Raw genomic sequence first — 22,898 nt, 5'->3', positions numbered from 1 at the left:
GGCGGGGTGGACGCAGGGTGGGGAAGGGGGCAGGCAGGCCTCTGCGCTAAAGGATAAGTGATGCTTTGTTGGGAGAAAAAGGAGAGAGGAGGGGTCGTCTCCGTGGGCGGCGCAGCATGAAGCTCGAGAACATGCAGCCCGATCAGTCACAACACGGAAGTCCACTCAGAAGCCCCTTTAGTGCAGTGTGTCCTGCAGGAGCCGTGTGGGCCTAAGGCTGGATTGCCGCACCCCTCTCCCAGGTCCCAGAGCCCAGCTCAGATGCACAGGACCCAGGCAAAGGCAATTCTGTGGTCATGCTTTTCCAGGCCTTCAGTTGGAAGCAGGCACTTCTTTTTTTAAGGGTTCCCAACTTTTAGGGCCCCCTCCTGCCTCCCTAGCAGTCAGTGGCCTTCCCCATGTGACTGCCCAGCCCTTGAGCTCAGCCTGGGGCAGAGGAGAGCACAGGTGGCAGTGGGGTGGGGGTGGCAGAGAGTGAGGAGAAAGACCCCAAAGAGAGCCCTGCCCCCTGGCTGCAGAGGAGGGCATGCTGGGGGGGGGGGGGGGACGTTTGTCTTCTTTGGCTCAAGCAGTGGGACCCAGGCCAAACCCTTTGCCTTCCCCAGAACAAGCCCCTTTGGGGACAGGTCTTCAGCTCCCTGCTCCAATCCAGAACAGATCTGGCACCACCCTGCTGTGGGACCAGGCCTGGAAGCCCTGTGGGGCGGGGGGACTGGGGTTCCTGCTTCCCTGTCCTTAGCCACCAATGAGATGGGCCTTTCCCTTGTAATTAATTAATTAGGCTTTAGAAATGAAACACCAAGGCTCTGGTAAAACTTTGATTTACTTAAGTCCTATACTAATGGAGAAGGATTATGGAGGCCAAAACTTGCTTCCTGGAATCTCAGTGTGTGAGTGTGTGTTTCTCTATAAAATGAGACTTTCTCCTAAATCAAGAGGTGGATGTGGGGGCCAGGCAGGCCTTAGCTTTCTCCTACGCCTGACTGCCAGGACCTCCCAGGGGCCTTGACCTTTCTGAGCCTCAGCTGCACGACAGTAACAACACCAGCGTCACAGTCTAGGGGTGACGTGGCTCTGCTTTACTCTCCAAGTTATTAAAAGGGGCCAGATGGAGAGGTGAGTTCCTGCCCGTTTTCTTCTAGCCTTCCCATCTGATGTTGGGACCCGCTCCCTTCCCTGCAAACATGCAGGGCCACACGGGGAATCAGGCAGAGCCTCCCCCGGAGCAGGACCCTCGGTAGCCCCACCACAGTTGCTCGCTGTCCATGCTAAGAGACCCCCTGACCTCACTGTGTAAAGCAGGGCAGTTGTGACCATGCACCCTGTTCTCACTAGTTCCTGGCCTTAGCTCAGCCCCAGGCTGGGCCCACGACAGACTTAAAAATGACTCATCCTAAAGAAAGAATTGAGAAAGAGATGGGGGGACAGGTCTCCCAGGAGCCACGGAAAGCCTGACACACAACCCCTGTCCATGTCTGCAGAGTGGTGGCCAGTCTAGCTGGCTTCTCAGTCCTCAGCCGCCCCACACTGTTCATCTTCCCCCCGGTGGCCATTCTCCCCTTTTCCCCTACAAACAAAATCCCTAATCTGTCTGGGCAGCAATGCACCTCATAAAAATGGTCGATTTTCCAGGCTTCCTTGCAATTAGGAGTGACCATCGGCCTACTTCCGGCCTATGAGATGAGGTGGAAGTCTGCTGGGTAGGACTTCTGGGAAAGCTGTTGTTTTCCTAATAAAAATGGACAGATGTGGCTGGATTGCTTTTTGCTTTCGCTGCTTCTTCCTGCTAGAACCTCAGGTGTGATGCCTGGAAGCACAGCAACCACGCGAATTTTGTTGAGCGCTAGACGAGGCAACTTGGGGCGGGGCCTGCTTGGCTGGCTTGCATGGCTGACCTTATAAGGCCGCAGGTCCTGTTTTCTAGGGTCAGGTGAGTTTGCTAAAGCTGAGCTGGAGGACTGTGAGTGGTGTACGTTAGGTTTCCTTGACAGGCTGACTTAGGTTTAGATTTGCGACATAGGCCAAGCCACTGGCGTGGCCTCCATGTTGTGGGGCCCAATATAGGAATTACATTTATCACCTGTTAAAGCCACCCCAGCCACCAGTGTCTAAATGACCATATCATGGAAAGCACCCTGGTGCATATGTCTGTCTGAACATTCCCTGTTCCTAGGGAGAAACAAAGAAGGTATGTTCAATTTGAAGACGAGGCCCTCCCGTTATCCTCTTCCCATCCAGCACCTTCCATTATTAAGGACAGGCCGGGCTTGAAGCCAGGTTCTGCCCAAGGTCTCAGGTGGCTTCCAGCCATGTGCAGGGGCCTCAGACACCCTCTTGGCTCAGTCATGCCAGTGGGCAGGCTACTTCTCTGGGCCACAGCGCCTCAGCCTGCTGCCAGCTGCCAGCAGAGAGAAGGGACGACTGACACCCAGAGTGGGGCCCCCATGAGGCTCGCTGGGGAGTCGGGCAGCTGACCATGGCCTCAGTAGCCACAGAGTAGACGGAACAGCGTGGCTGTTCGGTGTGTCCAGTTCAGTCTTACTTTTCAGAAAGCAAAGATGTGTGGACCACTTAGAAATGTTTTCATCAAAATGATTAAAATAAGAACCAATTGGCCATCAGGGGCGTGGGCTTCAATTGCCTTGAACGTTTGGGGTTGTGAACGTCTCAGGGCCTCTCCCTGGGTGTCCTCTGCACTCTGTGGACCTGGAGCTCCTGGGCTGCTGACGCTTTCCCTGCTGGCCAGCCCAGGCCATTCAGGAGGGCTCAGCCGGGTGAGGCGCTCTCCCGCCCCAGGCTTTCGGTGTGGGTTCCTGCACTGGGGGCTGCGGACTGGACTGGACCTGCTGTTGCATTTTGTTTGGCCTGCCCTCTTTAGACACGTTTTGACTTTGTCACCAATTTTTACAAATTGGAAGATTTCATTTAAAAATCTAGATTTTGAGTTTATTTAAAGAAATCAAAAGATCAGGCAACACTGTGCCCTCACCGTCTCTGTGGCAGCAATCAGCTGGAGGCCTCTTGGAGCTGGGCATGTTTTTTCCAATTTGCCACAGTCCCTACCAGTCTCTACTGTCCAATGTCAAGGCCAAGTCTGTTGTTTATTCTTGGGCATGAGCTGCTGATTCCTTACACCTGCCTGCTTCCCACATTTGTGTTTCCTCATGGTCTCTCATGGGATTGGAGTCTGTGTCTATAGACACAGAGGACCCTAGAGAAACAGAACCATTAAGAGATACATCCATACATCTATACACATATAATATAGATATCTATAGATAGATAAAGAGAGATACTATATACAGAGAGAGGCAGTCCCACGATCTGCCATCTGCAAGCTAAAGACCTAGAAAAGCTGGTGGTGTAATTCAGTCCGAGTCAGAAGGCCTGATGGTGTAAATCCCAGCGCAGGGGCAGGAGAAGATGAGAGAGGTCCCGGCTCAATCTGGAGGCAGGACAAAAGTGGCAAATTCCTCCTTCCTCTGCCTTTTGTTCTATTCAGGCTCTCAACAGATTGCATGATGCCCACCTGCTTTGGGGAGGGCATCTCCTTTACTGAGTCCACCCATTCACATGCTAACCTCATCTGGAAACACTTTCAGAGACACACCAAGAAACAGTGTTTAAAAAAACCCACTCAAAGTAAAACGTAAAATTAACCATCACAGGGATCCCTGCCCGAGAAGTTTCCTCTCACTCTGTGGTACTGTGATTTAGAATAAGAAATATAGGGGCCAGCCCCGTAGCGTAGCGCTTAAGTGCGAGTGCTCCGCTGCTGGCAGCCCAGGTTCGGATCCTGGGCGCGCACTGACGCACTGCTTGTCAGGCCATGCTGTGGGTCCCACATAAAGTGGAGGAAGATAGGTACGGATATTAGCTCGGGGCCAGTCTTCCTCAGCAAAAAGGGGAGGATTGGCATGGATGTTAGCTCAAGGCTGATCTTCCTCACACACACACAAAAATAGAATAAGAAATACATATTTTAATCTTCTTCTCGGTTTCTGGTACGGATCTCCCAAAACCCTTGGAATTTCCTAAGTGATAAGAGTGATCACTTAGGATCACTTAGTGATCAAAAGATAAACATCTTTTGATATTCGTAACAAACTCCATTCCATCACACCTGAGTTTATGTTAATGAGGTGACATTTGGAAAGGACCTAAGGATGGGGCTGGTTGCCAGGGGAACCAACCACCTGATTAGAAGGTTGAACTTTCAGTGCCATCCCCTGAACTCCGGGGAGGGGAGAGGGACTGGAGGTTGAATCAATCACCAATGGCCAGTGAGTTAATCAATCATGCCTGTGTAATGAAGCCTCCATAAAAACCCAAAACCCAAAAGGCATTCGGAGAGCTTCCAGGTTGGTGAACACATGGAGATTTGGGGAGAATGGCACACTCAAAGAGCATGGAATCTCCACACCCTTTCCCCATACCTTGCCCTATGCATCTCTTCCATCTGGCTGTTCCTGAGTTATATCCTTTTATAAACTGGTGATCTAGTGGGTAAAATGTTCCCCTGAGTTCTGTGAGCTGCTCTAACAAATTAATCAAACCCAAGGAGGGGGTTATGGGAACCTCCCATCTATTGCCGCTCACTCAGAAGCGCAGGTGACAACCTGAACTTACAACTGGCGTCTGAATCGGGCATGGGGGTGGGGGGGGCAGTCTTGCAGGACTGAGCCTGTGGGATCTGAAGCTATCTCCAGGTAGACAATGTCAGAATTGAGGTAATTGCTTGGTGATGTTGGGGAAAAGCCACATGGTAGGACTCCCAACCCCAGCCCATGCCCACTCCTGCACGAGCTTGGGAAGTCCTGCACACTTACATGGGCAACTCAAAGTCCACTATGATGCCTTTCAGCCCATCAGCAGTGCTGGACACCCAGCAACATCGGGCTGGTGGGATTTCTCCCCAAATGCAAACAAGCATGACAAGAGCATGTGTGTTATCTGCTTCTCTTCCCCTGGCTGCCCCAAAACACGTTCTACACACCCCTGCTTGGAGAGTACGGGGTCTGGGTGACTGGGGGTTAACAGGCAGTGCTCTGTGGCCCTCCCAATGTGGGAGGAATCTCTTTAGAATATGGAGTTCCTGTCTCTGCCTGAGACACCACTGGACAATGACAGCAACCCTTCAAGCCCAGCATGCAAGTAAGCACATCTGCCCCTCACTGTAAACCCTGTCACTTGTTGCAGCAACAGAGAACCGAGGGTGGTAGGAAGGGCAAGACAAGTCCTTTCCAAACATTCAATAAGGCCAATTTCACTCATTTAAAATTTTTTAAAAATACGTAAGTCACTCTTGAAAAGCTGAAAAACAGAAGAGGAGAAACTCATCCACATTGCCACCAAATGTTTTTCATTAATTTTTTTTTCTTTTTTCTTTTATTGTGGTAAAATACATGACATAAAATTTACCATTTTAACCATTTTTAAGCATGCAGTTCAGTGGCATTAAGTAGATTCACATTATTGTTCAACTATCACCACCATCCATCTCCAGAACCCTTTTCATCTTCCCAAAGTGAAACTCTGTACTAATTAAACACTAACTCCCCGTTGCCCTCCCCCAGCCCATCAACCCCCATTCTACTTTCTGTCCCTATGAATCTGACTCCTCTAGATACCTCATGTAAGTGAGATCATATAATATTTGTTCTTTTGTGACTGGCTTATTCCACCTGGCATAGTGTCCTCAAGGTTCATCCATGTTGTCACATGTGTTAGAATTTCCTTCCTTTTTAAGGCTGAACAATATTCCACTGTATAGATAGACCACATTTTATTTATCCAGTCATCCTTCGATGGACACTTGGGTTGCTTCTACCTCTTGGCTACCGTGAATAATGCTGCTGTGAGCACGGGTGTATGGATATATGCCCAGAAGTGGGATTGCTGGGTCATGTGGTAATTCTATGTTTAGTTTTCTGAGGAACTGCCATTATGTTTCCATAGTGGAAGAAATATTTAATCATAAAAATTACTTTAAAAACACTCATGATCTTTAGATCCCCCCTTACTTCAGAAACAGACACAGGGACTAGCACTATCTTGTGTATCTTTCCAGAAACTTTCTAAGATATGCAAGTATGTGAACATATGTGTAATTTTCCCTCCTATACAATTGGGATCCTCCTAAACAATGTTCTGCATTGATTTTTCCTAACAATATATTTTTAGTGGAGACATATAAAGCATAAAAGTCATCATTTCAGTGGTTTTTAGTCTACTCACTGTTTGTGTACCCATCACTACTGTCTAACTCCAGGACATTTCCATCGTCCCAAAAAGAAACCTCGTAGCTATTAGCAGTCACTCCTAATTCCCGCCCCCTCTCTCTATCACCTGGCAACCACCAATCTCCTTCTGCCTCTAGGGATTTGCCTCTTCTGGACATTTCATGTGGATGGAATCGTACAATATGTGGTCTTTTGTGTCTGGCTTCTTTCCCTTAGCATGTTTTCAAGGTTCATCCATGATATAGCATGTATTGGTACTTATTCCTTTTTGTGGCTGAATAATTTTCCATTGTATGGATATGCCACACTTTGTTTACCCATTCATCTGTTGACGGACACTTGGTTGTTTCCATTTTTATTATGTAGTATTATGAATAATGCTTCTATGAACATTCATATGCAAGTTTTTGTGTGGACGTGTTGTCATTTCTCTTGGGTATATGCCTAGGAGTGGAGATGCTGGGTCATATGGAAATTCTATATTTAACTTTTTGAGGAACTGCCAAGCTTTTTTCCACAGCAGCGTCACCATTTTACTTTCCCACTAGAAATGTATGAGGGTTCCATTTTTTCCACATTCTCACGGACACTTATTCTTTTCCATTTTAAAAAATAGCTATGTTAGTGGGTATGAAGTGTTATCTCATTATGGCTTTGATTTGCATTTCCCTAATGACTAGTGATGTTGAGCATCTTTTTGTGTGCTTACTGACCATTTGTATTTCTTTTTTGGAGAAATGCCCATTGAAATCCTTTGCCTGTTTTTAAATTGGGTTGTCTCTTCGTTGTTGAGTTGTAAGAGTTTTTATGTTTTTAAATATATTCTGGATAGATCATTATCAGATAGATGATTTGCAGATTTTTCTCCCATTCTACGGGTCGTCTTTTCACTCTCTTGTTGGTGTTGACCTAAAAGAGTTTTTAATTTTGACGAAGCCCAATTTGTTTCTTTCATTGCTTTTGGTTTCATATCTAAGAAACCATTCCCTAATCCAAGGTCACACAGATTTACACCTGTTTACTCCTAATGATTTTTTAGTTTTTGATCTTACATTTAGGCGTTTGATCTATTTTGAGTTACTTTTTGTGTCTAGTGTGAGGTATGGGTCCAACTTCATTCTTTTGTATGTGGATATCCAGTTGTCCCAGCACTATTTGTTAAAAAGGTTATTCTTTCCTCCATTGAATGGTCTTGGAAAAATATATTTTTGGCATAAATTCATAAAGATGTTTCCCATTTTTTTCATTATTGATGTACCTTATTTTTAAAAATAAAACATTCATCTATTCAATAAATATTTACTGAGAGTCTTCGATGCTGGTCTCTGGGCATACAGCTGTGAATGAGACCCTGTCCTCGAGGAGGCTACATTCTAGAGGAGCGCACAGTGAATTAGTAGGGAAAGGGACAAATAAAGCAATTGCAACTGGGAGCTATGCGAGGAAACAAGGGGGGAGGAGGCGGAGGAGAAGGAGCTGGATGAGGACGTACTTTGGCCGAGAAGGCCACCTAAATCTTCCCCGGGGAATCGGAGACCAGCGGGCAAGGTGCGTGAGGCACAGCCAGTTGGCCCTGTTGGAGAAACTGGGAAACAGATGGGGCAGAGGGGCGAGAAACGCGGGCAAAAAGGCGCGCACTGAGGGAAGACTAGCGAGGCAAGAGCCCCGGGGCGCACGGAGGAGGGGCATAGTTCAGAAGGTCACCAAGTCGGCCTCCGGAGAGTGGACTGGGAGCAGTGAGGCAGGCCGACGACCAGCTGCGAGAACCAGGAGTGATACAGAGGTTTGCGTCCGGTTGCGGGGACAGGAGGAGAAACGCAGGGACAGGCTCAGGGCCCTGCAGGCCAGGTCCGGAGCCGGCGCGGGGCTAGAGCGCAGCAAGCTCGCGGGGGCAGGCGTCCAGCCGGCCGGCAGAAACTAAGTGTCGGAACCCCGGTCCCCCTGCTCCCGGCTCTGCGCTCTCCCAGACTCGCTTTCCTCACAGCCGTGAGGGCGAGGATCGCTGGCTGCTACGATTGCCTCCCTACCCCGACGACGGCCAGGACTGACAGGGTACCCACACGAGCTCTCGAGGGCCCGACCCGCGGAGGGCCGGCAGGGTCGCGCCGGAGCGCCTGACGTCACGAGGCCCAGCAGGCCTCGCGCGGCGCCCCACCCCCGGCTCCCGCGCAAGCGCAGCACGACCCCCCGCCGCCGCCGCCGCCGCCGGCTCTCGCGCACGCGCAGCTCGGGGCCGGACTCCGCGCCGCGCTCCGAGCCGGGCCTTGGCACCGCCCACCGGGGCCACACGGCGTCGCGCACGCCTGGGAGGGGCGGGGCGCGCTTCCTCCGAGGCGGCGGGGCGACGGTGCTGCTGGGCCCAAGATGGAGCTCCCCGCGGTGCTCGCCGCCCCGGCCCCGCGCGGAGCCCAACATGGCGACGGCGGCGGCCCCGGCCAGCAGCGCAGAGGCCCTGCGCCGCCCGGCCCCGGCCCCGGCCCCGCGCGCCGCCGCCTGCTGCTGCTGCGGGGCCCCGAGGACGGCGCGCCGGGGCCGCGGCGCGGGAGGCCGGGGCGGCGGCGGCGGGCCCCGCGCCCAGCCCGCCCCACGAGGACGGCGGCGACTCCTTCGTAGTGCTGCTGGAGGTGGCGCGCGCCGGCTCGGACGAGGCCCCGGGCGGCGGGAGCCCGTTCCCGGCGTCGCCGCGAGCCCCGCCCGCCGCCCGCCGCAGGGCCCCACCGGCGCGGCCGCCTCCCCGGGCCGGGCGGCGACCCCGCGCACGGCCGGGACCTGCTGGTGCGCCTCGACCGCGGCGTCTTCACGCTGGCCGCGCCGCCCGCGCCGCCGCCCCAGGGCCCGCCCGCGCCGCCCAGCGAGGAGGCCGCGAGCCCGGACGCGCGCCGCCGCGGGCCCCCGGGCCCCGGCTACCGCTGCCCCGAGCCGCAGTGCGCGCTCTCCTTCGCCAAGAAGCACCAGCTCAAGGTGCACCTGCTCACGCACGGCGGCAGCCAGGGCCGGCGGCCCTTCAAGTGTCCCCTGGACGGCTGCGGCTGGGCTTTCACCACCTCCTACAAGCTCAAGCGGCACCTGCAGTCGCACGACAAGCTGCGGCCCTTCGGCTGCCCGGTGGGCGGCTGCGGCAAGAAGTTCACCACCGTGTACAACCTCAAGGCGCACATGAAGGGCCACGAGCAGGAGAGCCTGTTCAAGTGCGAGGTGTGCGCCGAGCGCTTCCCCACGCACGCCAAGCTCAGCTCCCACCAGCGCAGCCACTTCGAGCCCGAGCGGCCCTACAAGTGCGACTTTCCCGGTAACCGCGCGCCGCGGGCTGCGGGGGGCCCCGGGGGCTCGGGTCCGAGTGGAGTCGCTCGGTTGGGTGCGGCGGCGCCCGCCCTCGGCTGCTCTGCTGGGCAGGATCGGAACTCGGTGGGCCAGGTGTGAGGAGCGGGAACGGAGCACGCTGGTGTTTGTGCTCTTGGTGTTTCCAGCTGATTCGATTTGACACCTTGACCCTGCGGGGGTTTCGACAGCGAGGTAGCACGAATAATCCACAGCCGTCCTTCCCCACGGTGAGGACAACAGAGCTCTGAAGGGGCCTCCGGTTAATGAAAGTGATAGCGCATCTTCCCAGTGATTTGAGTTATGAGTCAGGTCTTTCCCTCTGTCTTGTCATTTAAAAATATTCAGTCGTCAGACGCTTACGGGGTGCACACCCCCTCACCCCCGCGAACACGGGAACCCGGGTGAATCTGGCCAGATGCAAGACTGTTAGGCGCTGAGGGCATAATCGCAGGTGCATGGTTCGTCACAGTTTTCTGCTTGTTATACTTTTATTTCCTTTGGACTTCACACTTCTGTGAAGTTCTAAAAATTATCCTGATTTTACAGATGAAGAGACCAATACTGAGCAACGTGGAAAAAATCCAGTGGAGGTTTCTTGCTCCATTGTGATCGCCCCCAGTGTGGGGAATGTGAGGCTCCACACAGAGAGCTCTTCACCAGGATAGGCAGGTGTAGGTGCTCTAAGAGGGAGAGTGTGCCTTCCGAGGAGGAAGAGGAGATTCCTGCCTGGGAAGGAGTTGGTTTGGGGGACTAGGGTGGAAGGCAGTGCTGGTGGGTGAAACCACAGAGCCAAGGCAGGGCATGTGGGCTGTGCTGAGGGCCTGTGGGAAGTAAAGTTGGAAGGGTGTGGGAGGGCCAAGTAGAGGGTGAAGGACTTGCCACATCCCGTACATTACAACAGAAACTCAAGCGTGCCCAGCGTGCGCCCAACGTGCATATTGATTTGTTACATACATGCAGTTCTGTCCTAATGATGTGTTATGAAATATACTCAAATGTGGGGATTTTGAAAGGGTGAAATGAAAAATATTAACGAGATTTAATATTTTCTTCCTACATGCCCATGGACTGTCTTGTGCGTTCCTCTTTGTGGAGAGCGTGGGTTTAGGCCACTGATTCAAAACCTTTCTTGGTCATATGCGCTGGGAATCTGATGGTGGCTTATGGGCCGCTCCCTAGTAAAATGCACGAAGAGCATCATTCTGAGTATAATACTGGGAGTCCAGCCTGGTCTAGGGCTTGAGGTCCCCCTGAGGGTTTTGAGTTGGATGGTGAGTGGGGCATCAGCGTTGGAGATGGTAGAAGTAGGAGAGGGACCAGTAAAGCCCACATTAAGTGTTCCAAACCTGAGTTTCCTGAAGGCAGATGTAGGTAGAGGCAGTGGCAATGGTGAGGAGGCAGCATTGAAGGCTGTGATGGTCCATTGTGCGGAGGGTGGTTCTTGCTAAGGCAGAGAGATTTAGCCTGTTCAGATTTACCTGACAGACTGTGTGAATACACCAAAATACACCCTCCCAAAATGGGAGGGGAGGGCGGGCAGATTTATGCAAAAGGGGAGGATTTTAGGGTGTTTAGGAAGGTCAGCATTTCCCAGTTGAGTGTTGCTCGGAAGAGCAGGGCTGCTTGGGCTAAGTACTTTTATGCGGTGCTGTGCAGAGTGTGGTTACAGATGTGATGGTAGCATGTTAAAGGCTCTGAGAAGAGCTGTGACAAAGACATCTGATAAACATCTTGTAACGTGATGTTTTCCACCCGATTTGAGCACTGAACCTTTGGGTCAAAGGAGAACTACTGATGTGGGAAGTCTGGGAATTGCTGAGGTAGGCCACTTTCTGGTAGCTCAGCTGGGGGTTGAAGGTGCAGGTGATGGGAAAGGCCATGTGAGGAAAGATGACCTCGGAAACCTCCTTTGACAGGGCAGGGAACCCTGAGGAAAGGGGCAAGAAGAGAGAGAAGCCCGATGACAGAGGTGGGGCCGCCAGTTGCGGAAGGTGTCAGGGAGGACGTTTGTAAGTGTGGGGGATGCAGCATCGCCCCCAGGGGTGGGTGAAAATGTCTCAGCCTCGCAGTGGTTTGTGGCCCTTCCACACTGAACCCGACCAGACAAAATCTTGTTCCTTAGGATCTGATTTCTCGCATTGTGTTTTCGTGGGTCTCACGTGGGCAGCGTTGACATTTGAGTTCACAGAACGTATGCAAGATCTGTGCTAGAAAATCTGTGCTACGGAACTGGGAGCAGATGGCTGTGATTGGGGGACTTTCTTTTGATCAGTTGCTTCATCTCTAAGTCACATCACAACAGGTGGCCTGAATGTGCCTCTTGGCTGCCCTTAGTCTCTCCTGCTTTAGCCATTACAAAGGCAGACGTCAGTGGTTGTGATTTTCCAGAGGTGTGCTTCTCAGTCATTGTCGTCTTATTGTTCTGCTTCTCGTTGTTCTGCTTCAGTGGCAGCAGTGTCCTGGGGTGGTGACTAGTTGAGCTGTGTTGTGTGATTCTTGTCACACTAGTGAGCAGAGTTTGTGTTTTCTTTGTTCAGGCTGCGAGAAGACTTTCATCACAGTGAGTGCTCTGTTTTCCCATAACCGAGCCCACTTCAGGGAACAAGAACTCTTTTCTTGCTCATTTCCTGGATGCAGCAAACAGTATGACAAAGCCTGTCGCCTGAAAATTCACCTGAGAAGTCATACAGGTAATGGCCCGAGGAGGCACTGTCGTTTGGAACCGAGATTTGACTTTATGGTAGCTTGCATTTATAGTGATGTGGTGTGATTTTATTTATTTATTTTTTTCCTAAGGTGAAAGACCTTTTATTTGCGACTCGGACAGTTGTGGCTGGACCTTCACTAGCATGTCTAAACTCCTAAGGCACAAAAGGTAATCTTTACATTTTGGTTGAATTGTCAGTTTTGGAAATGAATGAATGGTTTCTCAGTAGCAGAAGCCTATAGATAAGATATCTGTAGTTTTTTTTAAGTTATAGAAAAAGGAGCCCAATGTAGATAATTTGGAAAATTCAGAAAGCTGTTAGAAGAAAACCACTCAGACTCTGATTACCTAAAGGCAGTTTTTCTATATATTTGTTCTTAAACTTAACTGGTATACTTTATATGCAATTCAGTATTTTAAAACGTTACCGTTGTAGGACAAGCTTTCCTCCTGTCATCACAATCTTTCCATGTGACATGATGACCTTGGGCTTGGCCTGTGTGCAGGCGATGTTCAGCACTTTACACGTATATCTCATTTAATCTTCACGATGACTCTGACTTGGATGTTCTTATTTTCCTGGTTTGCATTAGGCCTCAGAGAGGTTGAGTGGTTTGTCCCTGCTTACACAGCTGGGGTTTGCTTTAAAAACGTTACTTAGGAAAAGACTATGTTTATGTATGGGATTGAGAGGGTCTTTTTAGCACTGCAGTCGATTTCCTGTGCACACTTCTCGTTGCCCTCAGTGGCTCGGAAAGCTTGTTTATTATCGGGATTTCTAGACAGTGGAAATAGCTTCATCAATATGTTTGGGACTCAACTGTTCCTCAATTAAAGCAGCACTAATTGTTCTGTGTTGGACTCTGGGGTCAGCTTAGGCATTAAGATAGAATTTCTAATTACAGGGTAGCTAACTTGTAAATCTGCCCACATGGGCTAGAGACAGAATTGAGATTTTCTGAAATGTACTGATCATTTTTTTTTAATGTGAAGAATTTGTAGTTTGGTATATTTTGTAGAGTTTTAAACAAAAGAGTCACCTCCGAAGCCTGGTGCCTCCGGGTTGTGTGAGTAATCGCTGTTCCATGTTGTGTTCCGGCAGGAAGCACGATGACGACCGGAGGTTTACCTGCTCTGTGGAGGGCTGCGGGAAGTCGTTCACGAGAGCGGAGCATCTGAAAGGCCACAGCATCACACACCTGGGCACGAAGCCGTTTGAGTGTCCTGTGGAAGGTAGATTTTAGTACGTTACTGTGAGCTATAAACTAGCACCACATCCACGTTGATGTTGTAAGTTGAAGTTGTTTAAAGGTGAGTTTTAGTTGCTTAAAGACAAGGCGAGTGTGAGTTGCAGCACTAGATTTCCTTGGCTGGTTTTTAGGTCAGTGCTTTATCTGGGGAGCAGTGTATCGAGAAGAACAGACTTCAGAAGCAGACCTGATTTGACTCGTGGCCCTGCGGTGCACTCGCTAGATCTGTGGCTCTACTTAGTTCCCTGTTTAATTTGGTGCCTATAAGGATTAGGTGAAATAACATGGCGAAATGCCTATTTTGCATCTGGCACATATCACGGACTCAGTAAATGGTAGCTACTCATGCTGCAATTGGACAGCAGTAAAGCTAGGCTGGATATTGGGGAGTTTTTTTTCTCTAAAACACCGAAGGCCTGATTTATTCACCAAAAGTCTGTCCGTCGCCTGTTCGTGCTGGCCCTGCTCTAGTGCAGCAGATGCACTGGGGTGGTGGATGCAGGTCAGTCTAGGGCTGTGAATTGTATCCTGGCTCCAGCCCTCCTTAAGTTGGTGACCTCAGGCAAGCCTCTGTGGGCCTCAGTTTCCTTCTCTGGAAAAGGGGATAATAAAGACCCATTTGAAACTGAGACCACTTCCTGGAATGTAATGAATGTAACACAGATGGTATGACCGAGACACAGTTCCTCCTCTCATCAGAGCTCCAAGTGGGGAGCGACAGGTAGACAGATAACATGCTGCGTGCGGTGGGGCACAGAGGAGGTCACCCAGCTGTTCCGCAGGCATGGAGGCATGGGAATGGCCTCCCAGTCAGTCGAAGAGTGAGAAGAGCTAGCCGGGGGTGGTGGAGACAGAAAGGCCAGCATGGGGACATCTCCCAGAGCTGCAAGAGCAGCAGGCTGAGTGCTGGAGGCAGAGGAGTCATGGGATCCTATTTGCATTTAGGCTCAGTCTGGTTTCCTGGTGCCTGGGCTGGGGTTTGGCAGTGGCAAGGCAGAGAAGGCGTAGACGAGAGAGAGGAGTTAGGATTAACTGTGTTTGGTGACAGATTTGGAAGATGGGCCTTGTGGGAGAGGCAGTGGTTGGGGTCAGTATCTCAGTTGAGACCGGGACACAGGGCAGGTGGTTGGAAAAAGAGGCGTTTGGCTTGGACATGCTGCACTTTACATATCCACGGGCTTGCTAAGTTCAGATGCTCAGAAGGTGGGGCATGTACTGCTGGGGCGGGGTGAGCAGGTGTGCTAGGAGCACACCAGTGATGGGTTAAGCCGTGGCCGGGGAAGTCCTTCTCGAGAAACACTGTCAGCTGGAGAGAGGCAGTGTGGTGTAGTGAATAAAGGCGTGAATGCTCGAGTCAGACTGCCTGGGTTCCGATTTCAAGTCTGCCACTGAAGCAGCTCTGAGAGCTTGGACGAGCAGCTCAAGCTCTGTGCCTCTTTTCCTCGTCTGCAAAGTGGTAATAAAACCTCATAGGGCTGTTGTGAGGGTTCGATTACTAAGTTTAATTAAGGCGTATAAAAACATCAGTAAATGTTCCCTACTGCTGCTGTTACAATTATAAATAAAAAGGCCTAGAACCAAACCCTGGGGACTGTCACACATTCAGGGGGAAAAGTAGCAGGGGAACCCTGGGAGGGGCTGAGAAAGAACGTCGAGAGGTAGAGCTGGTGGCACTGAAGCCCAGAGGAGGATGTTTGGGAAAGGAGGGGAGTCAGTCCCCAGTGCTGGGGTGCTGTGGGAGGGTGAGGGGTGTGCGTGGACTCCTCTGGAAGCTCATGGGGTCTTGTGGAGCGAGGTTCGAGCTTGGGTGGAGTAGCTTGGGCAAAGCCCTGCTCTAGTGCCCTGAGAGGTGGGTAAGGCGAGGCAGGGGGCAGCTGTGCTGACCCTTCTAGAGGTGATTGAAGGAAACAGGAAAGGGCAGAGCTGGCTACAGAGGAGGGGCTGTTCGTTTTTGCCTTTCGGTAACTACAACCTTGAGAACTTTGAGCAAGTCCAGGTGTTGAGGTGCTGGTAGAGAGATGCAGATAATGGGAGAGGGGTGATTGGGCAGTGATCTGTTGAGAGTGTTTTTCTCAAGGGAATGGAGGTGAAGGCAGGAGCCTGGTGGAGGGACCCCAGAACCCGTCTTTGGATTGGCTGAGAATTGATCATTCTTCAGTCTAGGTGATTATACTATTTTCTCTGCATTTGTAGATGTTTGAAATGTTCCATAATAAAAAGTTAAAAAACAACTACCATCCGCCTTTTCCATAGTAACAGGAGGAGAAGAGGAGGATGGGGCTGTATGGTAGCAGTGTATGTGAGGGAGGGCAGGATGGGGGACTGAGGACAGCCTGTGTGTGATGGGAGCTTCTCCAGGCACATGTGGGGGTATCTCTGCATATCTAGAATGTCGTGGAGTGCCTCACATGGAGTCAAGGTTGCTAGATGTGTGGTCATCATGTAAATATGTGAGTTGAGCAGATTTCCGTGGAGTTGGGGTTTAGAGGGAAGTTTGTCACTGATGGGCTGCCTCTGCCCCTGGGTCGGGGTAACTTGGTATAAATGTGGGGTGCTGTTGATTAATATCTTTGATTTGTAAGGATCTGACACAAATCTCAGTTTATGTTGCAGTTAGGAAAAGACAGCCGTTAACACACGTGGAAAAATAGCCACACTCCTGGTCATCAAAGGAAATAAAAGTTAAAATGAAATAGATTTTGTTCCCTATTGAATTAGCAAATATTTTTTTAAATGGGAACTCATTGCTGGCAAGAGTGTGGTGGACGTCCCTATTGTGATTGTTCCCTGTCCTTGCAAAAGCAGTTTGGTAAAGGGTATATTCAGCGCCTCTGCTCTGATTTGCCTCTAGAAATCCATGCTGAGGAGTCCTAGCTGAAAGAGGGAGTCAGGGACATTGCAGGTGCAGGGTGCTCCCACGCCCTGTGGACAGTGCACCTTGGGTGAGACTGCAGGTGTCTCCTCTCTCTCTTGTGTTTTCCAAATGTTCTGTCAGGAGCCTGACCTGGAAACAAGTTTGAAGCTTTGAAAACGAAATAAGTTCAGAACTCCTCTCAGAGGCAGCCAAAGCCCTTACTCATTTGGCCCTTTCCCGTGTATGTAGCCTCTTTTCCTAAAATAGCCCTCGTCCAGGCCCTGGACACCAGCACTGCCACCTCGCAGCCCCGAGAAGGTGCCATAAGCAGAACGATGCTCTTTTCCACTTTCTCAGGCGCTGTGCAAGTACTCTAGTTGATATTGTTCCATTTAGTCCTTGTAAGCCCTGTGAAGTCAGTGTCATTCCCACTTTATGAAAGAGAAAAAGGAGGTCCAGAGAGGATCAATAAGGCCACACAGCTAGGAGGGGGCTCAGCTGGAGTTGGGTCCAGTTACACTAGCTTCAGAGCCCAGGCCCTGCCCACCCTGCCCTGCTGTGCTCGTGGCCTCTGTGCCAGAGATTGGCAGCTCCCTTGGCCTGGACGCCCTTCTGCTCTGCTGTGGGTTTCCCTACCACTTGTCAAGGCCCCGTCACCTAAATGCTACCTGTCTCTTGAGACCTTTTTTGCTCTCAGGAGGTACCCTGTGTCCTCTGCTTCCAGAACACTTCACAGCACTAGCACTGGTTTATTCTGCCCTTTGCTATGACAGCTGGTGCTTGACATGTCCCTACCAGCTCACAGGCGTGCAGCTGCCCAGAGCCCTGCTTCCCCTCTGCTGTCCCCACGTGGAGGGCTCCAAGAGTGGGGAATCAGGGTGTGAAGGAAGGGGGCTGTGGTTCTGAATTTGTCTTGTTTTCCTTCTGACACACACATGCAGGTCTGTGGTCTCACTGACTGTGGCTGAGCAGTTCAGTAGTCAGTCAGCAAGGCAGTGCCAGCTTCAGGCTCCACTCATGCCCCTCAGACCGTTTGCTTGGTCCCTCTGGGCATCAGTTTCTCAGTGGTAAAATGAGAGGAATTGGCTTTGGTGATCTCTTGAGATAGTTTCCAACTCTAAATGTCATAGGATTACAGTTGTCTTTATAGTAGTAGCGTAATACAGATGATTAGTATAAATTTTTAGTGCTTGAACGTTGAAGGAGTTGTTAAACACTTAATTTGTCTTCATCTTCCCAGCAGCCCTATGTAGTGAGTGAAGAAAGAGGCTCCAAGTTAACTTGTCAAGGTTACGCGTCTTAGACACAACCCATGTGGGACTTCAAATATCCTTTTTTTTTTTTGTGAGGAAGATCAGCCCTGAGCTAACATCCATGCTAATCCTCCTCTTTTTGCTGAGGAAGACTGGCTCTGAGCTAACATCTATTGCCAATCCTCCTCCTTTTTTTTTTTTTTTTTCTCCCCAAAGCCCCAGTAGATAGTTGTATGTCATAGTTCCACATCCTTCTAGTTGCTCTATGTGGGACGCGGTCTCAGCGTGGCCGGAGAAGTGGTGAGTCGGTGCGCGCCCGGGATCCGAACCCAGGCTGCCAGTAGTGGAGCGCACGCACTCAACCACTAAGCCATGGGGCCGGCCCTCAAATATCCTTTTAAAAACAGAGTTTGCTTTTGAATTTAATTCCTTGTCATCCTGCTCTGAGGGATATTTGGTGGATGTCCCTTGCCAGTGGCCATGCAAAGCTGTAAGCCATGCCTTGTCTTACGATTCTGATGTTAGGAGGAAATGTTGACACTGGTTCCTTGGTAATCCTCAGGTTTAACATTCAGTATTGTTCCAGGGTGCTGTGCGAGATTCTCCGCTCGCAGCAGTCTCTACATCCACTCCAAGAAACACCTACAGGACGTGGGTGCTCCGAAGAGCCGCTGCCCGATCTCCAGCTGTAACCGACTCTTCACCTCCAAGCACAGCATGAAAGCGCATGTGGTCAGACAGCACAGCCGGCGCCCAGGTCTGCTCGATTTATGTCCCTCTTAGAGCGCTACAGAGATATGTAAGCTTAACACATGTCAGAGAAGCAAAAGCATCGTGTTCCTTCCTTAGCACCTTTCAGAAGTTGTCCAGTTCATAGGTTAAATTAATCTAGTACAGTGAAGCCTTACTAGCCCGTGCACCATGGCTGCCAAGCCTAGTGTCCTGTCTTGGACTCTGTCCTGCCACTTCTTGCCTCTGACCGTCTGATACCTGCCTTGTCTTTGAAGTGCTTTCCTTAACTGATCGGGTGCCTGCCTCTGTCTTTACAGCTGATTCCCACTCTCCCCAGCCCTGAGCTGGTGCTCTGTGATGCCACATACCTGGGCCTGCTCTTTGCTCTGCTGTTCCGCTTCCTAACCTGGCCTATTCAAGTCAGCAGCGGCATCGTTTATTCCACATGAGCTTTCCTTCATCTCCGACTGGGTGTGAACACCTCTTAGATGCTTCTGTAGTGCCTCTGTCTCCTGTGCTTGCATTTATGATGTGACGTTGACTTACTTGTGTGTCGCTCTTCCCTGCCACTTATCAGGGTAGATGACCAGGTGTTGTTCCAGTGCTTGCCTCCTGAGACATAGGTGCTTGGGAGCGTCCATGTATCGTGGACCGCCTGTCAGGGGCTCTGCCAGGCCCTGGATTGGCTGTTTGAGTTCCCCTCACAGTGGTCCTGGGGTGGGGGTGCTTACAGCTCTGTAACCAAGGTGGAGAGGAGAAGGACTTGCCCGAGGTCTTACAGGCAAGGAAGTGCTAGAGCGAGGCTCTGTTAATTAATGTTTATTTAATGGTTTTTGGCTATCTGGCCCTTGCGCTTAGCAGGTCTCCAGTAAATATTTGTGGAATTAATGAAATGCTAAATAGGAAATTTATGAGTGAACTGGTATCTCTATTTGCACTGAGATGTTTATTCTTAATCTTTTCATAGGGAACTGAATCTTCAAGATAGTCAAGGGAATTTTGGGGAAAGTTTTGGGAAAGTGACATAGTTTTCCATATTTCATTTCTACAAAGAATCACTGCCATTTTCTTTTGAAATGTTTCATTGGTACTAAGAGATACTTGTTGAAGAAGCAATAACAGGGCCGGCCCTGTGGCTTGGTGGTTGAGGGCGCGCGCTGCGATGCTGGCGGCCCGGGTTCGGATCCCGGGTGCGCATCGAGGCGCCACTTCTCCGTTCATCCTGAGGCCGGGTCCCACGTGCAGCGGCTAGAAGGGTGTGCAGCTGCGGCACACAGCTATCCACTGGGGCTTTGGGGGGAAAAAGTAAATAAAATCTTTAAAAAAAAAAAAAAGAAGCAATAACATATTGATCCTATTTTTAAACTTTGAAGTAATGTGACAACTAAAGGTATATTCTGAATCTGGTTTTTTATTTTTGAGGGGTCTAGAATAGATTTCTTTCATACGTTTGCATTAGAAATACAGTAGGCACTCTGACCAGGCATCCACCACTGGAAAGTATGAGTTTGGGATTATCTGACCGTTGGTAGGGGTGGAGTAGAGCCAGAGACCTGCGAGAGCCTTTTCCCTTTGGGTGGGCACTGGTACATTCTAGAAGCTGCAGGTGGAGATTTTTGGGGAAAGACTAGCGTCAAGGCCTTGCTGGGCTCCTTTGCCTAAAGTCTTTGTGCTCGCATATTCCTGTTTGCTTGGTGCTTGAAGAGTCCTAGGGTTTGGGACAATGGGGTGTACTGGTGTATAAACCCCTAACTTGAGTACTCATTGAAATTTTTTTTAAGTATGTTAATGTACACTACTGTACATTAATGTACACTAAGAGTATTCTGATTATTAAATTACTTTATTGAATAACAGACATTTGAAGCGTGTTAAGGCCAACAATTAAAACTGAATGAATTATTTATACTGTAATCATTAACTGTTGCTTAAGAGCCAGGCACTGTACCTGGTGCTGAAGGACAAAGATGGGTCAGACAGTCTGTACCCTCAAGGTGGTCATGGCCTGGGGGAGGGGTGTATTAGAGGTTGGAAATACCACAATGGCGGGGAGGGGTTGCCTTCCAGAGAAGTGCCATAGAGGGAGGACACCACTCCAGAGCTGCTGGGGGCACCTGATGTCCAGTTGTCTGCAGCTCCCTTGAGCTGGGGCCTTGATCCCCGTCCAGAGTCAGGCCCACAGGCCAGTTTTTCCCCACTGATCACTCCCAGATGACTCAAATCCATTGTGGAGTGGCAGCTAGTTGTGGAGTGGGGCATAGAGTTTGATGAGACACGAGCTGACACAAACTGATTCCAAAAATATCCCCAGAACCAGAGTTCAGCTTGTGCCGACCTCTGAAGATTTGTATTCCATGGAAAGTTTTAGTCTTCTTAGGGGTAGCTATTGTGGTATAGCAGAAAGCTTATAGGATTTGAAGCCAGAAAGATGGATTCAAGTCTTGCTTCTTCCTGTTAACCAGTTAATGTGACTTTAGGAAATGTTATTTAGTTTCTTGAGTCATTTCTGTCTGGAGAAATCACTGTCGTCTCAAGGGTTTAAGACAATGTGTGTAAAATGCCTCACAGTCATCAAGTAGTTCCTTCATTCAGTGTGCGGCCACCTTCCCCGTGCCAGGTGGCGGGTTTAGAAGAGGACAGTAGATGTTGCCTTGATGGGTCGCTTGCTAACATCATGAGCACATGCAAAACATGCTAGTCCTCTGAGGTCCTCGAATAACTGGAGTGTTCATTCGTTTTTCAGATCTCTTCCCTCAGCTAGGAGCTCCGAGTTCTCTGACGCCCAGCAGTGAACTGGGCAGCCCAGGCCAAAGCGAGCTCAACAACATAGACCTGGCGGCGCTCTTCTCCGACGCACCTGGGGACGGGGGTAGTGCAGTGGGGGCCTCAGACGAGGCACTGAACTCCGGAATCCTGACTATCGACGTAACTTCTGTGAGCTCCTCTCTTGGGAGGCACCTCCCTGCTAATAATAGTTCCTTAGGGCCAGTGGACCCACTGGTCTTGGTGGCCCACAGTGACACTCCTCCAAGCCTGGACAGCCCTCTTGTTCTCGGGACAGCATCCACAGTTCTTCAGCAAAGCAGCTTCAGTATGGAGGATGTGCAGACTGTAAGTGCAGGAGCACTAGGCTGTCTGGTAGCTCTGCCTGTGAAGAACTTGGGTCCGGACCCAGGGGCATTGACCTCCAGCAGTAATTTAGCAGCTAACTCCACCACACTGATCTCTTCAAGTGCTCCCCAGGGAAACACCGGTGTCCCAGAGCTGCTGGCTCCGATCAAAGTGGAGCCGGCCTGGCCTCCTGGCCCTGAGGCTGTCAGGCAGCAAGAATGCAGCAGAGGGGCGTCCCCGTCTGTGCTCTCCAGCCCTGCGGAGAAGCCCTGTCCTCAGAGAGATGCGGGGCTCAGTGCAGGGACCGGCAACTTATATTTGGTATGAAGTGCTATGTTCGCTCACCACCGTGTAGCTCACTTCTCTTACACTCGATTTTGAGAATGTTCTGGATTAATCACTTAACGCGCAGACATTTCTTACTGGTTGCAAAAGGACGAGCCCTGGACTACAAGTCTGGAAGTCTGAATCCTGATCTTGAGTCGAACTGACTAATTTTTATAACCTTGAGCAAATCACTTACCCTGTCTGAGCCTTAAATTCTCATTTATTTCTAAAATGAGGGGGTTTGGCTAGATGATTTCTAAGGTCCTTTTGAGTTCTTTGATTCTGTGATAATGTATTTCTTTTCTTGAAAAAAATTGGGGTATTTCATACTGTTGAAATGTTCTGCCTTTGTGTTTTTCACATAATAACAAGTCCTTAAACTTACTAATGACCAGAGGAACAGGAATCGTGACAGCAACTGTCTTTAAAGGTTTAATGGAAACTTTAAAACCACACACACAAATTTTTTTTAAATTAGAATTAAGGAGAAAAAAGGGAGTGGTTTGTGAGCCTTTGTTTCTGGAGGGTTATAAGAATACTTCTCCAATTTTGAGGCTGACAGTTAGTATACTTTAATGATATTTATGCCAGTTATACATTTAATATAATTTAATTTAAAATAATTTAATTGAAGAGTCTTAGGAAAGAGTCTGACTTTTTCCTCTGTCTCAGATGGGAATGATCAAATAGGTTTTTTCTCTGTGGTACAGGTTCAATTTGATGGTGATGTTCAAAATGTTAAATCTTATTTTACCACAATTTTTTTTAAAACGTGAAATCCTTTGAATTAGAATCAGTTGTGAGGGAAGTGGTAACCCATTTACCATAGAGCCAGCTTTCATTTCTCTCAGTCTGAGAGAAGCGAGGTCTCTGGTGCATCTCTTCCGGCATCTTGCTTGGTGGCGGCATAGCTCCCCTTGCTAACCTTTGCTTAGGCTGCTGCAGAGGTTGCTGAGTGGGCAGGTGGCTGGGCCGGGAGGGGAGGTGGCCGAGGCTCAGAGATAAGTGGGGAGGCAGTGCCTGTGTGCAGGGCCTTGGTGCCTTGGGAAACTGTAGTTCTCTGGTGCCACCGCCTCTCCGGAGCCGTAACGGGGGTGGAGG

General features: G+C 50.1%; 1 protein-coding gene across 1 annotated transcript in view; it reads left to right on the top strand.

Annotated features, from left to right (window-relative positions):
• Positions 1–8,574: 8,574 nt before the first annotated feature.
• ZXDC (ZXD family zinc finger C) overlaps positions 8,575–22,898 on the top strand; it is a 40,905-nt gene continuing 26,581 nt past the window's right edge. The window contains 9 exon segments of the mRNA XM_014779591.2: positions 8,575–8,784; positions 8,787–8,894; positions 8,897–8,992; positions 8,995–9,531; positions 12,101–12,253; positions 12,360–12,438; positions 13,373–13,503; positions 18,214–18,384; positions 21,103–21,791. Coding sequence (XP_014635077.2) covers positions 8,607–8,784; positions 8,787–8,894; positions 8,897–8,992; positions 8,995–9,531; positions 12,101–12,253; positions 12,360–12,438; positions 13,373–13,503; positions 18,214–18,384; positions 21,103–21,791 — 2,142 coding nt within the window. The 5' untranslated portion in view covers positions 8,575–8,606.

Source organism: Ceratotherium simum, chromosome 5 (genome assembly GCF_057802395.1).
Source record: "Ceratotherium simum simum isolate JZ-2026a chromosome 5, ASM5780239v1, whole genome shotgun sequence".
Taxonomy (NCBI): Eukaryota; Metazoa; Chordata; class Mammalia; order Perissodactyla; family Rhinocerotidae; genus Ceratotherium; species Ceratotherium simum.
This window is presented reverse-complemented; position numbering and strand designations above follow the sequence as displayed.